Below are 27,428 nucleotides of genomic sequence, written 5' to 3'. Positions count from 1 at the left end.
TCTATGGATTGCACTTTCATTAGAGGGATGCCTCTGATTTCAGGGACTTCGAAGTATTAAATACCCTACCAGGCTGCTGCTAACAGGGCAAGAAGAGAAACTGAAACATTGCCTTTCTATCCTCCAGCTTGTACAGTTTCTTCTAGATTGGCCTCTGAGGCTGTCTACAGTAGTCATCCTGCTAGGAGTGAGACTGCGGTAAAGGTTGGAGTTAATAATCATATAATGGCCTCTCCTTTCACCTCCCCCAAAACACTTTCTCTGAGGTCCTTTGAGACCACTTTTGCATTTTCAGAAAGGAGCTGGCACAGTACTTTGCATAGTAGCTGTGAGGAGGTAGGGTCCCCCTTCCAAGGGTATAACAGTGTCTACAGCCTTGGGAATAGGTGGGCTTCAAAGTACCCCATGATCTCTGGGGTGCTCTCTTGGGAGCATAAGATCATTCTCATCAATGTTTTCCTCTTCACATTTCTATTTTATGCAGTCTTAAAAGAAGGGTAGAAATATATTAAGGAAATGTATATGAAATAATTTTTGGAAAAACAAGCAAACTTCAAAGAAGTTAATACACTATAATAAAGGGAATACAATATTTCTGATTCCAATAAGCTCCCATGTAGAATAATGAAAGTTCTGAACTGAAGATGTAACAGAAAACCCCTTAGAGCTTCGCATGAGTTTTCTATCATTTCACTTAATTACCACATTCCCCTCACTCCCTTTAAATCTGGTTTTAAAATAAGTTTTTATGCTGACATATGCAAGTGTCATTGGCCTATGACTACTATTTTAATATAAATATGAACCGGTACCAAGCTAATTTGAGTAACTTAAAACACTGGTATTTAAAAATAATATAAACATGAAATATTAATTATTCCAGAAAAAGTGTGCTGCTGTCTGTCCAGTGCAAAACATTTATTGATTTGACCTCATAATACTAAACAAATTAAGCAAGTATTTTACAATTAATTGTGCATCATTATCACCAAAAGTAATTTTTATGACACTTTATTAGGTCTTCAGGGAATTTAATTTATTCATGTCCCTGATTAAATCAAACTGCCTGAAGCAGGTATTGATTTATATTGCCAATGCCATTATGAACATGCATTGTGTGATCATCACATTACCATATTGTCTATATGTAAGGTCAAATTAAGACAACTGCTTGTGTCTAGCACAGCAACACAATACATTATATTTAGTTTGTGCAAACACATCTATTTTACAATAAAATTCTGAAATAATTTAAATGCCAGTTATGTCTGCATTATCCAACGTAACATAACAGAACACCCAGGAACTGGGGTGTGATCTCAGCCTATTGGTTTATTTGTTCTGGAACAGATAGTAAATACATTAAGATTTTTTAAAATAGTGTCACTCTTGTCATAAACAAGAAGCTTTCATTTTCTTTTAATATAATACAAAATTCAAAGACTAACGTAACTCTTTAAAACCTATTAGTGCTATACTTAATTGCTTTTTAGAAGCTATTATTTGTTGGTTCATTATTGCTATCTCCAAAATAGACAAATGATAGAGATTAGTATTTTGCCTTCTGTTCATAGTTCTACAATTTTGCATGGCAGAGTAAAACATTTACTTTTTTGCTCAAGATGAACAGTAAGATTTCCTACCTCTTCTTCTAGCCAGTCATTATACTGAACGATGGAAGACATTGCAACATCTGCACCTTTCATGTAAAAGGTGATTTCACCTGTAGATTCATCCTAAAAACAAACCAGAACAAACAAGGGCACAATCCAGAAATATCATGGCCATTGACCATGGTACAGAACTGTAAGCTGCTCTCCTCTTAAGTAAGTCTGGCCACTTGGTATAGAATATTTCTTAGACACAAATTTCAACTCCTAGCAGATAAATTTCTAAAATTTAGGAAAATAAAGCAATTTGTAAACCATAGAAATATGAAAAATCAACTGGGAAGTAGGTTGCATCACTATCCCTTTAGTCTTAAATTTTTACTTCAGTGAATTATTACTTCGAAGAAATTGCATTTGGCAAAATGTGTATGTATTAGTAGCACTGTTTGCCAACTTTGATAAGTTATGCACATTTTAAAAAAGACACACTTTAAATATACAACCTTCAAACAAGAACAAGAAAAAATAGTTAATCAAGCATACCCTCACTATGATTCCCATTCGTTTGCTCTCTGAGGTAAAAGGGAAAATTTGCAGAATATAGTATGTCAGAATCTGTCCACTGGGGGTTTTCAGCTGCATTGAAGTCAAATCCCTGTTCACCAAAGTAAGACCAACACTTTCAGTCCATTGCACCAGAGCAACCTAGACAGAGATGCAAAAGTTTTGATTGTTAATATTACCAACTGCAAATCAAATTGAATGCAAACAATTCATTGTTCAATGTTTGAAAACTTAAATAGTTTATCTAGCACGTAGAGCTGACATAATCTAACAGACTGATGACATGTTTTGTCTAACAAATCCTTAAGAATGACAATAAGCAGATGTTGAGGTTCAGTATAAACTTTTCAAATAGCTTTGTTGACCATAGTTTGGAGCTGATAGAAGGAATGGCAACTGAAATATATTAGTCAACCAACAACAACAGATAAAAAGAGGGGATAGGCAAAGGAAATACAATGTATAATATGCAAAATACAGGCAGCAATTCATCAATCTACCAAGAAGAGTTCTTATGATAGAAGCCCTTGTGTCCTTACAAAAATTGCAATAAAAAGCATGCATAAAAGAGATTCAATTTCATCCTAATTACAAGGAAAAAAAACCTTGGCACGAGCAGACTTTTTAAAAAAACAAATTAGCTATAGCTGGTTTAGTGTGACACTGAGCCAAAACATGGATGCTTTTCTGTAATTCACAGCAAATATGATTTCTAATACCACATGAGCCAAATGGGAACAGATATAAAAACAGACTGATGACATGTTCTGTTTAACAGTACCCTAAATCCTTTGCTTACTTTTTATTTTGCATGGGTGCTATCAAACACGAGTGACTTTGCAGAGGAAAAGCGCAAAGAACAGATATTTGATCAAACATTCTTCATAAAGAAATAACTAAAAGAAGTATTTACATGCAACATATACAACAGAAAACAGAAAGCAGCAAGATCCTGACTGAAGGATCCTCACATGGTTTACCTTCCCTTCTCAATTTCTTTCAAATTCTGGTGAATTCATATGTGCTCTGCTTTTAAAGCTACTACAGCTGAGAAAGATGAGTTCTTGTGTTTATACAAAAACACTTAAGAGATTAGAGAAAGCAAGTATTTCCCTCTTCACAACATCTGCATATGCTGATTAGACAGCAAGCAAACTAATAGGCAGTATCCAAAACAATGGCAATAATAAATCAAGGCAATGTTGTCCTTTCAACCACTGCTTCCCTGCTAGTGTTATGGTTCACACATGCAAGTAACACTTACCTGCATGTAGTCATGTACAGATGTACACAACCATGTAAGAAAATGTTAATTCAAACACCAGGCTGAGACAGCACAAACCACAGAAATCACTCCCAACCATCTGTGTGCTGCCTGGCTCACACTATCATATTTCTTCAGGTAATTATTCATTTGTATAAACAACTGCAAGTAGAATGTAAGTGGGGGTTGCATTTGTGAACCAGTCTTAATATAAGGTTGATGAATGTATGAGCAGATGGACCAGATGGCTGCTTTGCATTCACTGGAAGCCATGGATGATACTCAGTGTGCAGCCCATGGGATCAAAGTTGAGACTTCATATTTGCATATCAACCTGCATGTATTGTAAACTAATCTACTGATGTCCTTCTCCAAATACTATGCCCACTGAAGGTGAGGCTTATCACTACTAGGAGAAAAGCCAAAGAGTCATTTCTGGCATTTTTGTTGTCTTCTAGGTGCCAGGCAAATACTTTTATTCAGTCATTTCAAAACATTTTAATCTCTTACATATTTTAAAGTGTTAGTTTTGTTTGCATTGTTGATAACTTTATTTGATTTCATCTTTTCTATATGTAACCTTAACTTGCTCTTCCCAGAAGATTCAGAATAGGTAAAATATTCTTAAATTAATGGCATTAAAAGTACCCGCAGCCACAAGGAAACTAATCCAATTTCAGTAGTTAGCAGAGAAGTTCACAATCAACTATATGGTGGCTGGTGGGGAGGGACAACATAACCAGTAATGCAGGAGTAAGGAATGTGGTGCCCACAGGCACCTGCCTTGGTGCCCAGCAAGAAATCTTCCTCTGTCCAATTTATTTTCTTCCTGGAATTTGGGCTTGTTTCAAGGAAAAGTGGAAGCTTCCAGCTGCTGCAAACTTTATTTCCCATGAATGTCTCTGCTCAGATTAAGTGTCCTTTATGACTAGCCATACCCATTGTCTGGAAGCCTGCTTTTGATTGTACCCAGGGAAGTTTCTCAAATTTATACATGTGTCTACAGGCAAAGGTTGTCCACCTGAGTAATAATTCACTCCAAAACTCTCAGAATGTATAGACATCGCAGGTGTGTAAACTGATGTCTTGACTGGACACACCTTCTACTGCAATCTGAACACCAACTGCTAATTTATAAAGCAGAGGTGAGCAACATGCAGCAGGTGGCAACATGTTGCAGTCTCAACATCTGTCAAGGCTCCTGCCACACACTCTCAATTCTTCAAAAAAAATTTTCTGGAAAAAAAATGTGTCTATAGAACATCCAAATGTAGCTTGTTCATATGCTAAGTGTGGCCCTCTGGGAACTCCATAATCCAAATGGGATAAAGATGGCATGGAAAGCAAGATAAATTTAACAATAGTGCTATGAAGCAGTTTCCCACCAGCTTTTTAAGGAGGTGCGCTGCTGCCTATGCCCCAGATCACTGACTTGCCTTCAACAAAGGTTACTAAATATGTTATCAGGATATGGAAGACCTTGGTGAAAACTTGAGAAAGAATTCATTCCATAGTAATTCATGAATTAGGTTTGTTTGAACATGCTAGAAAGAAAGGCCAGACATATATGAAAAATATGTGGCAGGATATTTCATGGCTTTAGGTATTAGTATAAGTATTGGTACATTGCAACATGATGAAAAGAATGCTACTCGTACAAGAGAGACAGAGCAAAATTAATACACTCTAAAATGTCATTTTTAGATACACAACAAGAAAAGCTTTTAAATGTTTGCCTAAAAAGCCTACTATATTAGCTGCAAATGATCCAATACTCCAAAGGTTAATTTTCAATTTTCACAGTGAAAGGTTACTATTACATTCTGACCTGTAAATTGCATCTTTCCGTTAATACCCTATCATCACATTTGTGTCCCATTGCAACGAGAACTTGAATGTTCTATATTTGGTGACTCACATCTGTTTATTATTTAGTTTATGCTCGGCTTCACATGCTAGTTGAGCTGGCAGTTTATAGCAGAGTCACATTTTAGATAGTGATACCTGTGCTCACAGACAAAGTCATCGAATCAAAAGACAGAATTCATCAGGCTGTTGCATTTATAAGATAATTCCATACATCAGTATCCAACAGTTCCATCAAATGTTTTAAGTTAACAAGAGTACTCAGAGAAAACTGAGAAGGTACTATATAAACACACAGCTTTGGGACCTAGTTTTTCTCTCCATTCATAGGAGTATTGTGTTCATGCCAGGGATACCACCAAAAAGAAAACAATTACATCAGGGAAAGGGGTTCTAGCCCACTCTTTTGACAGTTGTGCTGTTTTTGCTTTACAAAGAGTTTCTTTTAATATAGGGGACCATTAAAAATGATTCCCTTGAGCTTCATGAAATGGTATTCTGCCACATCAACGTTATTCCATCTCATGGAAGTGAGGCCCAAACCTTATTAATGAAGGTTCCTAGCAGCATCTGAACTACAGACTTGGAGCCATGCAGTTTTTCTCCCTTACAGCTGTCATTTGAGATCCTTCATAAACATGATATTTTTGCATAGTCGTGTGTTAACCTGTCCCTTGTCCTTTTATACTTTTTGCTGGATTTAAAAAAAATCACCCTATTCCGAGTTGGAAAGATCCTGAAAAGGGATACAAGAATAATTGCTCCCCATTACCATGCTGCTAAATATACCTATCCTGTTACATTTCCAGAACCAGTAACATGAATCTGGACTTTGAATATGAAGACTCTATTCTAGTCTCTAAGAGGCAAGAAGACATTTTCCATTACAAGTTTCAGAAAAGTTTTCCATTATGTTTTCCATTACAAGTTTTATACATATCAGCCCTTATATGTATGCATAACTTTCTTGCAAAGCCTTGGCATGACACAAGGTTCCATTATGTCTCCCATGTTTTTAACAGTATATGAAATCACTGGCAGAAGTCATTAGAATGATTTAGATCAGGTATTATTGAATTGATGATATTCAGCTCTACCATTCTCCATTTATACAACCCTGGAGGTTATTCAGCTTCAGCCTGGAGGCAGGGTAGCCGAAGGTAATTAAACTGAAACTTCATGCAGACAAGATGGAGTTACTGTGGACTGGGAAACCAATTATTTTAGATGGAAATTTACAATTAGTCCTAAATGGGGTTTCATCCTCCCTAAATGCACAGTCAAGGAGTCTTTCTGAACTCTATGCTAACTGGGGAAGCCCAGGCAGCTGCAGTGACTAAGCTTGTATGCCAGCTGTGGCCCTATCTGGATAGAATGGGTATTCACTTGCTTATCTATGCAACAGGGACTTCTGGGTCTGTAATGTACTGCATTGGGGCTGCATTTTAAGACACTTCAGCTGGTGCAGAATGAGATTGCTCGAGTGTTGGATCATTCTATTATGATCTGATTATAGAATGCCTACTATGTGCCAGGTACACTGATCACTAGAGCCTTAAACAGTTTGGGAACAAACTGTGTGAGGGATGATCTGTACCTGTATCAGCCTTCCCACACTTTAAGATCAACAAGAGAAGCCCTTCTCATTTGCTCACCTGTGAGCATGGTTATGTGGAAATTCACTTGGGAAAGTGTCTTTTCTGTAGTGGCCCCACACCTCTTGAATAAATTGCAATCAGGGACTATTGTTGGCTCCATTGTTGCAAACTTTTAAAAAGGCCCTAAAAAGCATTATTCCAGCCTTCTCCTGATCCATTTGTTCTTGTGGCTGTTTTTATTGTGCTTTTATTATTTTAAAACTGCCTTGGATTTTATTGTTTTATTGTGTTATGTTGACTTGGAATGGGCTCTTGTCTTGAAAAGCACCTAAGAAATATTTCAAATAGATATAATAAATATTATTTCTTTTCCTGTGTGGAATCCTTTATATTTTGCTTGCAAAAAGGCAACCATGCACTGGAACCCGCCCTTCCAGGAGGAATTGACTGGCTGGATTCTGCTTCTATGTTAATGTAATTCCACCATTCCTCCCCTAGTAATACCCAGACAGTAAATGTTTTCTATCCAGGTGGCACCTCTTAATCCTTTTAACATTCCAATAAAATAGCCAATGAGAAATCCAGAAGTGGAGAGGTAAGTATTGTTTATATTGTTATAATTAAACCCAGAAAGAGTAATAAAAAGAGGGCAAGAAGTTACTGGATTTTAGGAAGTTTTCAAGGAGTCCTCAATGAGTCATTGCAAGAGAAATCTTATGAGTCTCTGCCTTTTCAAACCCTGTTCCTTTGTTGTTCCTTATTTGCTTACAATATATCTCAGTGTATCTCAAGACTGAAGGTCACCTCAGGTCAAAGACAACTTGATGGTACACAACAACAAATAAAGTATTTATTTTGTAACAACTCCTATATTCACCCCAACTGATCCATTAGCTATTTGAAACGCAATCTCTTACTAAGATATGCTGCATTTGTCTACATTTTAACTGAGTCGTGCTGGCTCTGGGACAGTAACACCTGCACTATAGCCCCATTCTCAATCACCTTTAGGAGTGCCTATATATTTTACACAGAATTCCCTTCTCTTTATTTTTGTATGTATGGTATTTTTAACTTTAAGCACTTTGAAGAAACCATTTCATTTTGGGTAATTTTGGCAGATAAGACGTAATTGTCCTGCCTCATTCACACAATTTAAAAGTTGTCATCATCATCTTACACTGATAACCTACCACGTTTTCCCACCACTTCTTTAGTTCTGTCCCTTAGCACAAACGCTATGCTTTACCTGTAATTTCTTTGAAAAGTGTCCTATCTGACTCAGTTATTCTTCTAAACAAGTAGCTTTAGTTGAGTCCAAGTTTAAAAGTTTTCATGACTGGGGTGGGTAATTCTGGAAGATCTGGGGGCCAATTTCTGTTTCCTGTTTCCCACAAAAGCTGCTTCCATTTCCACTGAGTTTTTGTAGCACATGCAGCAAAATCCCTAGCTATGCTTTAAAACAAGGCATGTATGAGCATACACACTGACTTGATTTGTACGACGTGACAACCTATTGTGGTTACTTAGCCAAAGATGGCCGTTATGTAATCCAAACTCAGACAGCCTCTTTCAGGGTGGGAGCACATGTGGCCTGTGGGCTGCCCCTGTCACTACCATACATGCACTCAGGTTGAATGTGTATGTGCATATATACATGTAAATTAAGTTGCATGGTAAACTGCCATCTACTACATACAGCTGATATGGCCAGGAATCTGTTAACAGATATTTTGTATTAGAGAAAAATTATGTCTTGATTCCATACTCCTCAGCTACTTGAGCTCAGATTCTCCTTTTACCACCCTTATTCTGGGGAAAAAACCCCTGATTATTCTAAACCAGATTATAACAGTCTTTCCTCACAGACCAGGGAGTTCAAATGTTCTGGACCTGTATATGTGACTTCTGTTATGATTATGTTATCATCAAAACAGATGACTTCTGTTACGATTATGGAAGGGATACAAGCCTGCTTTAAGCCTTCCTGCTTCTTTAAGAGTATTCATGATGAGTCAGGTCTACCTTGTCTTGCATTCCCTTCAGTGGTCAAATAGATGCCTTTCAGGACCCCATAAGCAAGACAAATGTAGAACAGCACAATCTGATTCATGTTCTCCAGGAGCTGGTACTGAGAGGCAAACTGATACCAAATATAAGATAAAGCCACCATGATTGCTTCACATCAGAAATGGACAGAACCAATGGATACAATGGAGATGTATCTGGTCTCATCCCTATAAATGTTCAATGTCTGATAAGCCCTCAGAAGAGGTCTTCAGCTCAGATTCTGCTCACAGCCCATGCTTGACAGGATGCTGAATAAAGTCATGAACCCAATCTTATTTCATTTTCAGATCAAACATGTACATCCTTAATACTTTACCCAGTATACTTCCACCTCCAAGCAAGGGTAGGCTTTTCTCCTCTATTCTGCCTTTAGCATGTATTTGAAAAGGAATGACAAGAGCCTGCTATCACTCTAATTGTTAATAAATATATTCCGGATTCTTATTTTCTCTCTAGAGGAAATATGAATACATGCAAAGCTATAATCTCCCTGATGATGGAGCTGTAGATCGTTCTCAAGAGTGATGCCTTCTTCTGGGCCAGTGCTACCCACCCTGCATTTGTCTGAACAATGCGCCTGAAACTTCAACCCTGGTTAAGGCCAACAGGGGCAAGAAAGCCTCTTCTTATAAAGAGGGTCATCTGTTCAGGCCTTCGCTTTATCTCCTATATCCTCTTGCTTTCATAAATTCACTGTGCTGCATTAATGTCAAAAGAAGACATTTGAATGCAATCAACACTTGCTCAGGGAAGTAATCATTCATATGATAGGTCCACTACATATGATTCTGAGATACTGTATAAAATATGTATTATTGAAAATATGAGAGGTATCTTTGCAATATAAAATGAGGATTACCCTGTGTATGAACATTTGATAATTTTAATTAACATATTTATTTATTTTTATTGTTTTTATCTTACTTTACTTTCTTCGCTGTTTCCTCACCATATGGTCTTCCACATGATGTTTACATACTCCAGGTGTTGGAATTATGGATGTTTTTGATTATGTATACATAAAAGTGTAACCAATAAAGAGCTAGTCTGTTAATCATTAAGAAATGTGATTAATTCATCTTCTTTTACCAAAGAGGGGCAAAGGTCTTCAAGGTTCCTGTTCATAGCAAACCTTTGAATTACTTGAACTTGCGACCTTTGAACTTATTGCTCCGCCTACTTAGTTTTTATCCTTTTATGACTGTTCATTACATTAGTTTAGCACCAGCTTTCAGTGATTTACCTGGACATACCATATGTATATGATAAGACAGCATAATAAGCACAGCTGGTTTTATCAGTGAAGTCCTCAACATGTCCTCTTTCCTTGTTATGCTGCAAAGGGCATGAGGAACAGACAAATGAAACTTTCCATTCTTTCAGAGAAAATGAAATATTGATCACTTATCATAAGAAACAATGAGCTTGGCATAAGTAGAGCTCATGCTATGAATACAGAATAAGTTACTTATCTGAAGCTACAGTAGCTACATGCATTATAATGAAGGTTCCCATTGGTCTTAAGTTCTTTAAAGTGTGCTAGTGTAGAAATTTTGATCATCATGCACATTGTACATATTTGAAATTAAAGTCTCCATGTCTATTCATTTATTGTTCAATCGTTTCCTTATAATTCAGAAAGAGTTTTAGATGCTAGCAATGAAAAAAACATACCATGTTGCTCTGAACATTTTGTGCAGTGTGAGGCTTAGCAAGCATATTAAGAATGTTAGTATATGTTATCATATATCAAAAGATGAATGACTAGTTTATCAGAATATATCACATTGTTAAAGAAGCTGAATGCATAAAACCAGTCTGTCAAATGATACCACTATTGTTTATTAACCAAATATGTTTTGATGGGTCAACAAAGAGGTTAAAAAGAAAACATCAATTGAGCTATTTTCCTAAATAAAGCTCCAGGGTGCAATATTCACAGCACTTTATTCAATAAAAATGCTTTTCAAATGGTACTTGTGTGATTGGGAAACACTGGCATCATCCGTCAACCTAACTGCAAATAAGTTCAATACGCTAAATAATGAACCATTTACATTATTTTCCTTAGGCTCCAGTGAATTGCAAGTATTGCATCAATAGAGCTCTTAAAAATTATGATCAAGGCCTTCTGGTCTTTTCAGTTCTAGGCTTCTTTCAGTCATACAACTTTTTTAAAGATTATTTAAATATTTTCACAGCTTAATCTTTCTTTAACCCTTAGGTAGTCTCCATTTTACAATAAATTTAGGAGACTAATTTTAAGAATTACAAAGGAAAGCTAGGAATCACTCAGGATTGTCTCAGATTTTGCCGGAATACTTCTTTACCAACATTAAAAATACTTTTTGATCATCGTGTATCTCTACGATTTGATTCCTCTTGTACACTTTTCCCCTTATTTCTACAAAAGGCAAGCTGAGATGTCACACACAAAGCTGGGTTATAAACAGGCAACATTTACTGAATTCAAAATTTAGTGCAAAGAAAGCAGGGACCTTGCCCAAGTGCTGACTGGAGATGCCCTGTGCAGTTTCCTGGGCAAACTCAGCAACCAGGATCGCTCCATGGATCCTTCTCCTTTGTATACCCAAGTGGAGGATTATGGTAGAGCAAACTCCATCATGGTTTGCTGCCCATGTCCCACATCCCACTTCAGAATATTCCACTTTTTAATTTAGTTAACTCAAATGGCTTTCAAAATTAAAACCAGTAAAATGCAACAAATAATATAACTTACCTGGAGAATTAAACTGATGAACAGCAACTTTTTAATAATATGGACAAATTACTATGATGCCAGCTGCCAAATAAATGACATCAGACTACCTCAGTCCAGGAAATCGTCCTCTAAAAGGAAGGCTGGGAGAGAATTCATCTGTCGTGCCTTCCTGGGCATTTGCTGCCCAAAAAAGCTCTGCATGCTTGTGTACTTCAGTTGGAAGTAGGACACAGAAACATCTAAAATTGGCCTCCTCAGTACTTTGAACAAAGTCTCAGTTCTTCCACTGCACAGGGCTTGTTACCCATGCCCAAAGTACAAAATAAAACCAGGTGAAACAAAACTTTTCTATATATCTAAAATCTTGGCATGCTATTTTAAAAGAAAAAAAAATCAATTATTTTTCTTTGTGAATCAAGGAGTCCTACAAATCATCACTGAGTTATATAATAGGATTCCCAAATGTGACCAATATGTTTGCTTGCTATAGCTGTTGCTCCAAAACAATAATTCTTCAGGTGCTACACATACTATTCACACATTCCTTCCTTCAGATGAATCCAATCCCTTGAAAATAACGGAAAGGTTATCACATCTTCCACCAACTATTTAGGAAATGCATTTCCTTTTAAAAACCAAAAAATTATACAGATTATAAAGATACTGATTGTACTTGAATCCTAACATTTGAAACTACATATCTACTTTTGATAGGCAAAGAATTGTTGCAATAGTGTATAACCAGTGTTCTCTTGTAGTACTGATTCACTAAGTTCTAAGTGTAATAATTTGCTACAATTCCTTCAGCAAATGGAAAATTAAGTGATCACAACTGGGTGAAAATATAAATATCATTATGGCAGACCTACCTCATCAGGGCTAGACGCTTGATAAGTTCTGTTTTCATCACTGAAATCCTGATCTACTTCTGCATATTCTGTTTCTCCAGTCACTCCTGTTCGGGATTCATACACAGGTGTAACATTGTGACACAATGCAATAGCCTTTACTGCCTCATGTATTCGACTGCTGACAGTTTTGCGGACCTTAGGGGCAGAAGACTGCATCTTTCTGGAAGGTGTTGAGCTGACATTGTTTCCACTAGATTGGGAATGCATCTTTGAAATAAAAATATAGTATTCACATATATAAAAGAAAAAATCAACTCATAACAATTACAGGTAAACGTTTACTCTGTGGCTTCTTGCCTGGAATGCTTGAATTATTAGGTTATTCCCTTAGTTTTAAGAAATTTCTCTAGTCCTTTCTCAATCATAAAATACATTCAGGTCCTATTTATTAAGCTTCACTAAGTGTGCATTTATGTATTATATTATAATTAATACATACTATATACTATATGATTATAGACTATATATATATATATAAAATTGTATATTAAGCACATTCATTCTTTCCTCTCTCTCTCTCGTAGTGTGAATTATACAGAATATCAAGTCCCATATTTCTTTATATGTGGAAAAGGAATAGGGAGTAAGGAAGAAAAAATTGGACACCACTCTTTCACAATTCTGTGAATATCATCAGATGTGCAAGTATGGAAACCATGTTCTCCTATGCACTTTTTATAACATAAAGATTTCAGGGTATTTCTGAATTGCTTCTTTAGAGTAAATTGCCATTTGCTTTTCCTGTGGCAAACGGTAGGAAAGCAAGCTGAAATGTAATTTTTCAAGGGTTCAGTCGTATATCTGTACATCACAAGCTCCAAAAGTTGCTTGTGGTGTATAGACAAGCATAATAGATACGTACAGATAACTGGCTTTCAACATGTCCCTTAAAAGTAAACATTAGGAAGTGCAACATCACAGAAGCAGAGGGGATCCTCACCCATTCAAATCAACGAGAAATATTCCCTTCCCTTTGATGGACTATGGATTGCGCCTTGAGAGTACAGGCTGCTAGATGTTATTGTTCCTAACGACACAGTAATGTGCCCAGATAGGGAAAATTGCTCTTGCAGCAGCCACAAATCTGTCTGTTAAAAGGCAGGACAATGCATGTTAATGTCCTTATTTCTTGGAAACAGATATCTTTGGCTAGTATTGCAAGACAATTCCACTTACCTCACCAGTATTATCATGCTAACTTTTTGTTTCTACAGGGTAAGACCACTGAAACCCTGTTTGGCAAGCAAATGTTTCTTTCTGACTCCATGTACTGATCCACTGAACCGTGAATATTCTGCCCATCAAATTACAGTGTAGCCTAATAAAGGGTTTAACTTTCTGATCATCTGGCATTGTTTTTCAGCTACTGCTTTAAACCTTTGCATTTGCATTCTGTTAACCCTGATACTATTATAGCCACAAATAAATTAAGCTGATTTACTTCTTCTGAATTATGTTATGTTTATTGATGCTTGTATAATTTAATTTCACACAAATTCCATTAAAGATTATGCCCTCTATCACAAAATGCTTCCAGTGGGGAAATATAATCAGGTTATAATAGATTTGTGTGTTGCATTAGAGTGGACCAACTCGACTATTGTCATCTTAATAATAAAACTGAACACAAACAAGGGGGAAAATCAATGCCACACAAAACCACTGTATAACTGGCTGCTTTAATAATGATTGCTTAAACAGAAGAATGCTCAATACATACTTTTGAAACCAACTATTAAAAAGCTAGCTCTTTTCCTACAGAAAGATATTTAATTTTCAAACTCAGAAAGTATGGCAGATGAGAATTTGCTAATAGAGTCTTCAGATATTAAAAAAGAGGTTGTCCTAATGGAAGAATTCCTCCCAATGCAAGAATCTACACTGGATTAAAAAAGACTTAAAAAGTTTAAAATATGCTAAATTCCTCCATTCTGACCTCCATCCCTCATTTCAAAGTTTACCCTTTGTGAAAGACAATAGGAATGTATATTGTAAATAAAATTGGCCTCTGTACTTAGTCTTTTCAGGAAATACAAAGATGTGCCAACACATATCAGACAGATCCCAATTTTCATTAAGCTGGCATGAATATGAGATGTTTTACAGAAACATAGAAACAGAGCGAGTCAGAAGGGGCCTCCCAGGTCATCTAGTCTGACCCCCGACTCCAGCTGTCTCCACTCATGACATGCCTACCATGTTTTATTACATGTCTATCTTATGAAAGATAACTTCATAACATATGCCCCAATACAAAAAATGTAATCTGGGCTATATTCATGAATCTGAATGTATATATGTCTTGCTGCACTTGCAAGTGAGAAATACACCACATACCACAACCCATTAATTTATAATGCCAAGAGTTACTATTCATGCACAGTTTTGTAAACTAGGCAATGTTTTATCTACAGGTGCTTTATAAGAAACATGGTAAAATAAACAGAATTTACTAGAGCCAGGCCATGGCACTATTTACCAGGTGCCCTTTACAAAGTAGATTTTAGGAAAGTGGTTGAAGCTTGTCCAGCTGGTGTAGCACAGGAAGTAAAAGCACGATGATGATACATTCCCTCCAGAGCATAGTCCATTAGCCATATGATACACACTTTCACTCAGGGAAATCTCCTCTGCCATGTCCTCATCTTTTATCCATGAGTGGACAGCTACGGGAGCTGTTAGCAAAAGCATCTAATAACATGAGGCCAACTGAGCTTTTGCTGCTCCATTTCTGACTCTCCCCAAACTGAGCAGCAGAGGTTTAGGTTGGGCAGGTAGAAAACTGCATGATTTACTGGACATCTTCATGCCAGCAAAATGCTAGATTCCAAGGGCAAGACTGCTCTATATTTAAATAAGAGTGATGTAAGTATGGGCAACTTGTTGCCCTCCATATGTTATGGCCTACAACTCCCACCAACCCTAGCCAGTATTCCAATGATGAGGAATGATGGAAGTGGTAGGTCAAAACTTCTGGAGGTTAAGTTTCCCATGCCTACCTTAAGATTAATGGTAGTTTGGTTTGGACTGAAAAGAGCCAAGAGCAGCTGTGTTACAAGAGCCTCTCTACCATCTTCCTGATGAGACAAGCAGAAGACTCTTGCCATTGGTGCTGCAAGATTGCCATGATGTCTGAAGAAACAATTGTAGTTCTAACATCACAATACTGACCATTTTATTAAGATGAAACTTGGCCAACCAAAACAAATCAATTTCTTTATGTGGATAATTCCACATAACTTTGAACTTTGAACATGTAATCATAATTCAAAGTAATCAAGCATTATTATCATTTCATAGTACTCTAAAAGCTCTTTTAATGGGCTCAAATAAAAGAATTATGATGATATTAAGGGAAACTATAAACACTAATTACCTGGGAGTAGGAATTGATGATATGATTTTGAATTTCATCCATTGTGTCTGTTCCATATGACACAGTGCCTAAGTGGAGGCGCTTAAATATCATCTCATTCTGGGTCAGTGTACCTGTAACATACAGATTAACATAAAAATTGAATATTTGACTGTAACTTTTTATGGTTCTGTAGATATTTCATTGTAAAAGCTCCAGCTATTATTTTCCCTATAATAGCTGAGTTGAATACAGAAAAACCTGTAATGCAACAGAAACTGAACTCAGGCTGTTCAGTAAGATTGGAAAGCAGTACTATCCATTATAATGCAGCATGTGGTTACAATGGCAAGAACAACAGAAAACTGTACTGTATCCCATGATGGATCAGATCAAATTCCAAATATATAATCCTTCTGTTCCCAGGAGGAAACTGGTACCTACAGCATGTCAGTAGGCAGGCCATGACTGCAGTAATACCCTTCAAACATATTTCCAGCAAGTGGTATTAAGAATACTGTCACTGATACTGCAGGTAATAGTTATGGGGTGTAGTAACAACCAGTATCCCTTAACTGTGTGAACACACATGAAAATTCCTGTCCCCTCTAATTTCTCCAAAGAAAGTCTGATTAAGCCATATAACATAGGTTCTTGAAACCTTGGAGAAAATCTAACTTGTCCATATAGGACAGAAAGACAAACAGATGTCTTGCTGTTCCAGTTCTCACAATCACCATGACATAAGCATACTTGTTTCTGCGTTGAATAGAACATGCTGCCCAGGTTCAGATGACACAAGTTATGTCTTACTATAAGGGAAATGTTGCTTAGCACAAATTGTGGCTTACACAACCTACCATGAGCCAGGCAACAGTATCACAAGCTTTGTTAAGTACAGTACTGTACAGCTCTACAGTGCTTGCACAACTTTTTCTCACACTTCTCTCAATTTGAATTATTGTTCAAATACCATTCCAATCAAAATTTGAACCTATGCTGCAAGAGAGATCCATAGTTGTAACAGCCTAGTTTATGCACAGACACCCTTGCTGTGCATGCACTACCAGGCGATTATGAATAAGAAGAGTCCTAGACATGCTTTGGGACTGCACGTGGCGCAGTGGTTTAAATCGCTGTGCTGCTGGGCTGGTTGACTGAAAGCTGCTGGTTCGAGTCTGCACAACGGGGTGAGTTCCCGTTGCTCCGTCCCAGCTCCTGCCAACCTTGCAGTTTGAAAGCATGCAAATGCAAGTAGATAAAAAGGTACCACTTCGGTGGGCAGGTAACAGCGTTCCGTGCACTTCAGTGTTTAGTCATGCCGGCCACATGACCACGGAGACTGTCTGCGGACAAACGCTGGCTCCCTTGGCTAGGAAATGGAGATGAACACCGCCCCCTAGTGTCAGGCATGACTGGACTTAATGTCAAGGGGAAACCTTTACCTTTTAGACATGCTTTACTGTATCTGTTTAGATCACTATAATCTATCTAAGTCAGTCAGTTTCACGCTGACAACCCTCAACTTGAGTGGAGGGTGAGGGATGGATAGGAATATGGGAAGTATGCGTAGGACCCTGATCCCTCCATAAAAGCCAAGTGATTGCCAAGTACCTCTGTTGCAATACATAAAATGGGTGGAACTGGGTTATATTATGCATTTTTAATAATGAACTCACAGCTGATTACATCACTTTACTGAAGCAACTAAAGTAGCGAGAGGAAGAACATATCTTAATTTGGATGACCACATCTCTACATACATGTATGAAGATAAACATTTTCAGATGTTTGCATTAATTGGTCAGTCTCTCAAAGAACAGTCCCATCCTTGAAGTATATGAACATGTTATTTTCTTCTTCTATTGTAGAGTTCATGATTTTACTTTTTCAAAAAAATAAAAGTTAACTTTGATTTATTTAATACATTTATATTCCAGTTTTCATCTAAGGAACTCAAGATGGCATAATATTGTATCCAGAGTATTCAAGCTGGAACGCACTCTATTTTCTCTTCTCTCTGTAGCCTCCCATGCCCATCCCCTGCTCACACACATTGTGTCAACTGATCCATGAACCTTCCGAAGCACATTTTTGGAGCTTAAGAGGCCGTAAAGAGGAGTGAGAATTGGCAAAACTTATCTGCTTACTTTCTGCCAGTGGGATCATGTTGTGAGCAAAACTTAAGACAATGGTCCCCCCAGAGTATTAGTTTGATCAAAGCACCTGAAGACCGTATTTGTTGTTGTTGTTAGTCGCAGTCGTGTCTGATCCATCGTGACCCCATGGACAACATTCCTCCAGGCCTTCCTGTCCTCCACCATCCGCCGGAGTCCACCTAAGCTCACACCAACTGCTTCAGTGACTCCATCTAGCCACCTCATCCTCTGCCGTCCCCTTCTTCTTTTGCCATCTATTGTTCCCAGCATTAGGCTCTTCTTCAGGGAGTCCTTCCTTCTCATTAGGTGGTCAAAGTATTTGAGTTTCATCTTCAGGATCTGGCCTTCTAAAGAGCAGTCAGGGTTGATCTCCTCTAGGACTGACCGGTTTGATCACCTTGCAGTCCAAGGGACTCGCAGGAGTTTCCTTCAGCACCACAATTCAAAGGCCTCAATTCTTTGGCGCTCAGCCTTCCTTATGGTCCAGCTTTCACAGCCATATACTGCAACTGGGAAAACCATAGACTTGACTATATGCACTTTGGTTGGCAGGGTGATGTCTCTGCTTTTTAGTATGCTGTCTAGATTTGCCATAGCTTTCCTGCCCAGGAGCAATCGTCTTAATTTCTTGGCTGAGTCCCCATCTGTGGTGATCTTGGAGCCCAAGAAAATAAAATCTGTCACTACCTCCATTTCTTCCCCATCTATTTGCCAGGAAGTGAGAGGACCGGATGCCATGATCTTAGTTTTCTTAATGTTGAGTTTCAAGCCAACTTTTGCGCTCTCCTCCTTCACCCGCTTCAAGAGGCTCTTTAGTTCCTCTTCACTTTCTGCCATTAGAGTGGTATCATACTGTAGTAGCATTAATTAAAAAATTACAGCAAAAAATGTAAAATGTGTTTCCCTTCACAAAATTTGAAAAACGCGTTGGTAAAACTGTGAAAAAACATCATGTAACAAATATAGCAGATACTGTGCTATCTCAAACAGGTTACTGGAAACTATCACCATTTCCCATTTCAACAAATTTAGCCTATAATTGACACTAAACCTTGAATTTCAGAATCAACATAAATAGTATACTTTTACAGATCACTTCCAATCTGTAAGAAACTATAGGGTGTCAGTCAAGGAGTGACATTATGTTCACCACCATCAGCAGCAACATCCTTGATTCCATGAAAGCATTAATTGAAGGGTGGGTGATGCAGGGTGCCATGAAGAGACAGAGGCCAGAAGTCATCACTGGACAGGTTCATCTGCTAATTCAGTCAAGGAAGTTAGTATACCATGTTATTTAAGCCTCAGCACAGGGTGAATGATCCCCTTCCTTGAGCTATGGTGAAATTGCTTTGCCACTTAACAAATCCCCAAGACATGTTATTAATTACCTTTATTTTTCTCCTTCTATTTTTAAGTGTACCAATGTATTAGCATTGAACGATAAAGGATAATAACAGTGCAATTTCTTAAAAGTATTGCTATACAAATATGGCTGAAGATTACTAACATAATCTGTCACTCAAGCTTCTTTCAGAGAATGGAAAATATTCCCTTTTGTAGGCTGAAGTCTTATTTTTGATCTCATGCCCTATCTCACTATGTCAGTTAAACACAGCAAGTCTTAGGAAAAAGGAAGCTAAAGCTTTGGATACACTATAATTACTGTTCAGAGATTAGATATTACTTAGACAGTTAACACCCAGCCTTTGCATGTGAAAATGGACACCTCTGTGCTCCTGAGGTATGTTCATGTTGCTGAATTAAAATATTTCTTTCCAATTACATTCCTCATGCTCAACTTCTCCTTCTGTTGGTTTTTAAAATATGCATGACAATTAACATCCATGATCATACAACTGCCAGACCAAGTTAGTTTGGTGTATATCTTTGAAGAAGTAATGTTTTCCTCCTTTACACACATGGACAGTTTTTTTTTAGAAAATTAAAGTACAGGTTTAGAGTTTATTCCACAACAACAAAAATCAATAGGACTTCTGCAGCTCCTTTAAGTGAGACATCAATCATGGCATACTGTGATGCTGCATCCAATTATGTGCACAGTACCACTTTAATGAATGGGTATAAGCCTATGAAGTTTCTTTATAAAGCTTCCTGAAGCGCCAGGGTTGACTGCTTGCAGATACGTTCAGGGTGTCTATTCCATAATGTTGTGGGGCCATCATTGAAATGGTCTTGTTTTGATGAACTGTGAAACTTAGATTTTTAAAACACATACAGGTAAATAAAGAAGTGTTCAAAGCATAAATAGCTTTCAATTGTCACTAGAACCAAACTTAGCACATACTGGAAATTTTACTCATCATCAGAAATGAGTTGAATTTCAGAGGGTATCACTGTCAACAACTCATATTAAAGAGAGTATCTGCAGAAGGGAGGATGAGCTGCATAACTATAGAGTTGGCCATTCAAAGACTTTAATGAAATATACACAACTCTTTTTCCATCTTTGTGTACTCTGCACTTACTAATGAGAGATTAGCATGATAGATACAAAGTGCAGTGAGGAGAACTGAGGAGGCAAGGCAAAGGTGCCTATGGCTGAAGCATGGACATAAATGATGCTGTAGGTCTGAAGCCACAGAGCTCACATACACGAAAATGCTGCTACAGGAACTGGAATAGGCACATAATAGTGAAACAGAGTCTTTCTTTCTTAGCATTAGGACAATGTATTTTCTCAGTAGAGTTCTTTGCTCTAAAAACTGGATGTGCATATTTGAAGGTATTCCTAAAATCTTCCCGATGGATCATACCAAAAGGTTCATCAAGTCCAGTGTCTTCCTGTTTCCCAAGGAGTAGACCTTTCCATCTATGTATACCCATTGCATTAACATTTAGCACTTGGTACTCAAATATTTTATGGAGGTCCCATTTATTTATTATTGCTGACATCTACTAGCTAAACTAGCTAAACTCTCTGAAAACAGAAGAGCTGAGAAAAAAAAAGTCTCAGAAGTTTCACCTTCACTGAATGAGACATTTAAGCTTAATTCTGCCTAAAATGGCATTAGTTTTAATAAAAAGTAAAGCACTGATCCTGCAATCCATGATGAACACGTAAGAGCAAAGCCTCAATTATACAAGCACCATTGGAGATTTGCTAAGTGTAAATAAATATTGATGTGAGTAGACATCTCAGGATATTTTGCAACCAACAAATGACCCTAGGCTATTGTTAGAACACTAATGCATACTTTCCAACATGCCAGCTCTTTGAAAACTGGGACTCACTGCTTCCAAGTGCTCAGCAAATGCCTCATGCTGATCTATGATAAAAATCAAACCTTGTCTTTTACTTGATGTAATTTAAAAGTTCAGCATGATGTACTATGGCCTTAAGTCTTCTCAGTTGCTTTTTTCATAGTGGTGTTTGTCTACGAGTGCATTATTATGTTGATTTCTTTTTCTGCCTCATCTATAGCATAGAATATATACTTTGCTTTTCCAGAATCATTGTGCTATCATATTTGTAGATGAATACAATATTTGGGTTGCTTTCTAATGCTAAGAAATTAATACATTTATCTCAAAATAAAATAAATTCAAATTATTGATTATTACAATATTAATGATTCTTTCATTACTTTGTGGAAATAGCAATTAATTGTATTTCTAAAATACTGTTTCCCACTAGAAACGCTGCCTAGCCCTAACATTCAGCTACTTTGAGAACATGGGGGTGCAGCTGTGGAAAGTGTACAGAGTCTTAAAAGCCACAGTTATAGACCACTTTTGGAGAAAACTGCACAAATGGAAGGCACACTGTTTACATACTTGTTTAGTAAATTTGTGATGGTGAGCATATAAATTAAATAAGACCTTCCTTCCTAAACAAAGAAGTCAGAGGCCATAATTATCATCGGTGGTAAAACTGCTGCCACATCCTTCGCACTTGTTAAATAGCCTTTTCTGCCCCTTGAGGCATCTGTATGGAGGCTGGCCTTTATATAGAGGAGGGGCTATAAGCATCAGCTTGCAGGCTCCTAAATGGTGCTTTGAACAGTTGGAGAATCCAACTGTGCCTGCATTGAGACTGTGAGGAACAAGGCACTGAAACTTTATTTTTTCATAACTTTAAAATAGGTATACAATAATATCCCTAAAAATCTCTTCTTACTTTATGTTAAAGTACTGGTATATGATTTAAATACTTTAAAAAGCAGAGGTTGCAAAGACACCAAGAGGGTACCAACAGTCAACTTGTTGAAAAGAATATTCTTAACTATGCTTGCAATTCTTTTACCATGTCAGGAATGAATCTTAACAAAAGTTTGTATGGAATTGCTAAACAGAATTTTATATGCTCTTTAATGAAGTAAAGAGTTTTGACTAAAATTGTATCATTAAACACAGAAGAAGGCAGGCAAAGAGGAAATTAATTTCTAAAGAAAATGTCCTGAAGGCATCATTTCATGGGTGACGACAGATGAAATTCACAGACTACTAGGGAAGTTAAAAAAATGCAGAGATCTCTGATCAAACATTATGCAATGTTAATTTAACCTAATATCAAGTTCCTAATAAAGCCACAATGAAAGAAGGTAACTGTGCTTACACAGTTATACGAAACTTTGCTAGGAGTTACAAGAAAATAGAATCTTTCTTCCTGTGCTTGCAGTGGCTTAATTGCTGTTATATTTTAAAGAATGATTTAACACATAGGCATCAAACCTGAATGGGTTGGAGGACAAGTCAGTATCTATATAAAGGCAACAGCCCAAATTTGGAAAGGGAGCCAGTGGTAAGGCCAGTGACTAATTTTAAATAATGTCCCAGCCCCACTATTAGCCATTTTAATTCTGCTACTCCTTCACAACTTGTCTCTAACAATTCATTTCTTAGTTCTAAGTTTTCTACCACACAGGTCTTCAAAAACTGCATAGTCCATATACTGATACACAGTGCTTTCTTATGCTTTCCAAAGGTCATGCCAGCTGTATTGTTAATTGAAAGGAAATGGTGGAATGGGTAGTATATTGAGTCGGTTCCTTTGCTTGTCCGAAAGGCATTACCTTCCCAGCTCTGAAGATGGGCTCAGTAATTTGTATGGTTGTCAAAGAAACCCACATCACCTTGAAAAGCCCATTGGGCCTTGCATTTGACAACCCTATATTTACAGCAGTTGAAATGAAGCTCCTCATTCAGTATATAGACAGCAAGTTCCTTTTCCAGGGTAGCAGGATAGATGGAGGAATAAGTATAATTAAATCTTGCTAAATATTGAAATGACACTCCTGCTCTCAAATTCTACAGCAGTTTCATGTTTTTCTGAATTGTACCAACTTGAATGTGGAGGAATAAAGCTTCAGGTGAAATACAATAAATGCTCCAAATTTCAAACCTGATTCTATCATCAAGTAATTCCTCCTTAGTTTCTGTTTTAATGACAAGATGCAAGAGTTGAAGTAACAATTGCAAGATGGATGTTGGATGTTTGCATATTTCTATCACTGGCAGGCAAGCTAAGCCACATACTCCTCATGAAATAACAAACTAAGCTTGATTTTTTTCAATGATGACTTCTAAATGCCCTCTTACCTTTTTTGAAAGACTACAGCTCTTTTTGCCAGTCTTGAAAGTATTTCCACCATTATACTGTAATATTTAAACATTTAAAAAAATCTATACCCATATAATTACTTATGAAGTTGTCTGGAACTTGCTGTGATCTTGTAAGTAAGGAGGAAATGAATTAAATGAAGATATATCTGTGTGGAATTTCTTCTTTCTTTTCATGCATTCATAAAGCAGGGCAAAGACATTTGAAATGCCCTTTTAATAAGTGGTTCAAGCTGCTGAAGAAGATTACTGAGGTCACATTTTTCATCAATGTAAATCGGTAAGGGGATGAACAAGAGAAGCTCGTGCATCTTGTACAAATACTGTGTGCTCAAAAAGAACAGACAAGTGAAATTTACACGTATGTTCAACAATCATCTTTGGGGGGGGAGTTAACATATCTCACTCCTTCATAGATCACTGCCTTGTCGTGGTGAAGGGGCTTGCGTAGCTCAATGAAGCTATGAGCTATGCCATGCAGGGCCACCCAAGATGGACAGGTCATAGCAGAGAGCTCTGACAAAACATGATCCACTGCAGAAGGCAATGGCAACCCACTCCAGTATCTTTGCCATGAAAACCCCATGGACAGTACCAAAAGGCAAAAAGATATGACGCCGGAAGATGAGCCCCTCAGGTTGAAAGGAGTCCAATATGCTACTGCGGAAGAGCAGAAGACTAGTACTAGTAGCGCCAGAAAGAATGAAGCGACTGGGTCAAAGCCGAAAGGACACTCAGTTGCTGATGTATCTGGCAGTGAAAGGAGAGTCCGATGCTGCAAAGATCTATACTCCATAGGAACCTGGAATGTAAGATCCATGAATCAAGGCAAGCTGGATGTGATCAAACAAGAGATGACAAGACTGAACATTGACATCTTAGGAATCAGTGAACTAAAATGGACAGGAATGGGTGAATTTAATTCAGATGACCATCAGGTATACTACCGCGGGCAAGAATCCCTCAGAAGAAATGGAGTAGCCTTCATAGTCAATAAAAAAGTAGGAAAAGCAGTACTGGGATACAATCTCCAAAATGACAGAATGATCTCAGTTTGAATCCAAGGCAAACCATTCAACATCACAATAGTCCAATAGACCCCAACCACTGGTGCTGAAGAGGCTGAAGCTGACGGGTTTCTAGGAAGGCCTACAACACCTTCTAGAATTAACACCAAAAAATGATGTCCTTATGACCATGGGGGATTGGAATGCTAAAGTAGGAAGCCAAAAGATAAGCGGAATAACAGGCAAGTTTGGCCTTGGAGTACAAAATGAAGCAGGCCACAGGCTGGTAGAATTCTGTCAAGAGAATACGATGATCATAGCAAACAATCTTTTCCAACAACCCAAGAGATGACTCTACACATGGACATCACCAGACGGTCAACAGAGAAATCAGACTGACTATGTGCTCTGCAGCCAAAGATGGAGGAGCTCTATACAGTCAGTAAAAACTAGACCAGGAGCTGACTGTGGCTCAGATCATGAGTTTCTCGTTGCAAAATTTAGGCTTAAATTGAAGAAAGTAGGGAAAAGCACTAGGCCACTCAGGTATGACCTAAATCATACCCCTGATGAATATACAGTAGAGGTGACAAATAGATTTAAGGAATTAGATCTGATAGACAGAGTGCCTGAAGAACTATGGATGGAGGTTCGCAACACTGTACAAGAGGTACCAACTAAAACCATCCCAAAGAAAAAGTAATGCAAGAAAGAAAAATGGCTGTGTGAGGAAGCTTTACAAATAGCTGAGGAAAGAAGGGAAGCGAAAGGCAAGGGAGAAAGAGAAAGATACATCCAATTGAATGCAGAATTCTAGAGAATAGCTAGAAGAGGTAAGAATGCCTTCTTAAATGAACAGTGCAAAGAAGTAGAAGAAAACAATAGAATAGGGAGGACCAGAGATCTCTTCAAGAACATTGGAGATATGAAGGGAACGTTTCATGCAAAGATGGGCATGATAAAGGACCAAAATGGCAGGGACCTAAGAGAGGCAGAGGAGATTAAGAAGAGGTGGCAAGATTACACAGAAGAACTATACAAGAAAGAGCTTAACATCCCTGATAACCACAATGGGGTGGTCACTGACCTCGAGCCAGACATCCTGGAATGTAAGTCAAATGGGTCTTAGGAAGTCTGAGCAACAACAAAGCTAGTGGAGGTGACAGTATTCCAGCTGAGCTATTCAAAATCTTAAAGGACAATGCAGTAGAAGTGCTACACTCAATATGCCAGCAAATTTGGAAAACTCAACAGTGGCAGCAGGATTGGAAAAGGTCAGTTTACATTCCGATCCCAAAGAAGGGCAATGCCAAAGAATGTTCAAACTACCGCACGATTGCACTCATTTCACATGCTAGCAAAGTTATGTTCAAAATCCTACAAGCTAGGCTCCAGCAGTATGTGGACTGAGAACTACCAGAAGTACAGGCAGGATTTCGAAGAGGGAGAGGAACTAGAGATCAAATTGCCAACATACGCTGGATCATGGAGAAAGATAAGGAGCTGCAGAAAAACATCTACTTCTGCTTCATTGACTATGCTAAAGCCTTTGATTGTGTGGATCACAACAAATTGTGGCAAGTTCTTAAACAGATAGGAGTACCAGACATCTTATTTGTCTATTGAGAAACCTATATGCTGGTCAAGAAGCAACAGTGAGAACTGGACACGGAACCACTGATTGGTTCAAACTGAGAAAGGAGTTCGGCAAGGCTGTTTACTGTCACCCTGCCTATTTAACCTATATGCAGAGCACATCATGAGAAAGGCGGGCCTAGATGAATCACCAGTTGGAATTACGGGAGAAAAATCAACAACCTCAGATATGCAGATGACACCACTCTAATGGCAGAAAGTGAAGAGGAACTAAAGAGCCTCTTGATGCAGGTGAAGGAGGAAAGTGCAAAAGTTGGCTTGAAACTCAACATTAAGAAAACTAAGATCATGGCTTCCGGTCCTGAAACTCAAATACTTCGGCCACCTAATAAGAAGGAAGGACTCCCTGGAGAAGAGCCTAATGCTGGGAACAACAGATGGCAAAAGAAGAAGGGGACGGCAGAGGATGAGGTGGCTAGATGGAATCACTGAAGCAGTTGGTGTGAGCTTAAATGGACTCCGGGGGATGGTGGAGGACAGGAAGGCCTGGAGGAATGTTGTCCATGGGGTTGCGATGGGTCGGACACGACTTTGCGACTAACAACAAAAAACGTATCTCACAAGACCACTGAAAGGAAAAGATTTAATAACTTTACATATATTGTTTTTATTCAATGTTTATGGCTAAATGAGACTGGCTCTACATGCCTAGCAGTGAGGTGAGAATGGCAAGGTAGAATGCTGAGGTAGTAAAATGGACAGTACTATTACATACATACACATTAGAGGAGAATTATGGAGTTCTGTTCTAAATGATAAACGTAAGAGAAAAGTTCTAGCTGAGTCTTTTATCTCTTCTACTAGTTTTCTATTTGTAAGCAGATTTTAACCAAGTGGAATATTCAAAACTGTGATTCCAACTATTATCAGGAATGGCGCAATCCATTGTATCACCTCATTTTGTTGAATATGTAGATTGGACCTCAAATTATAGAGGTGCTATTAATTCTATTCTTTGTCTTTTCTTGTCAATGGTTGGCATCACAGCAATTTTAGCTTGTTATTTTAATTGATGAATTTTAAAATTTTCTTATTTAAATATAAGATGTTGTTCAACCTGGCT

The 27,428-nt window shown here is 37.8% G+C and overlaps 1 protein-coding gene across 13 annotated transcripts in view; it reads right to left on the bottom strand.

The window, feature by feature from the left end:
• The window catches only part of ATP9B (ATPase phospholipid transporting 9B (putative)), a 164,897-nt gene that overhangs the window by 19,479 nt on the left and 117,990 nt on the right, over positions 1–27,428 (bottom strand). For 12 of the 13 annotated variants that reach the window (XM_044426477.1, XM_044426479.1, XM_044426478.1 and 9 more), the window contains 4 exons: positions 15,982–16,094; positions 12,564–12,812; positions 2,154–2,315; positions 1,644–1,736 (listed from right to left, as the gene is read on the bottom strand). In XM_044426477.1, coding sequence (XP_044282412.1) covers positions 1,644–1,736; positions 2,154–2,315; positions 12,564–12,812; positions 15,982–16,094 — 617 coding nt within the window. The remainder of the gene's footprint in view (positions 1–1,643; positions 1,737–2,153; positions 2,316–12,563; positions 12,813–15,981; positions 16,095–27,428) is intronic. The other variant, XM_044426481.1, reaches the window with a different exon arrangement.

The sequence above is a fragment of the Varanus komodoensis genome, unplaced genomic scaffold (assembly GCF_004798865.1).
Source record: "Varanus komodoensis strain SLA01 unplaced genomic scaffold, ASM479886v1 scaffold17, whole genome shotgun sequence".
In the NCBI taxonomy this organism is placed as follows: domain Eukaryota; kingdom Metazoa; phylum Chordata; class Lepidosauria; order Squamata; family Varanidae; genus Varanus; species Varanus komodoensis.
The sequence above is the reverse complement of the archived record's forward strand: the minus strand, read 5'-3'. Positions and strand labels throughout refer to the sequence as shown.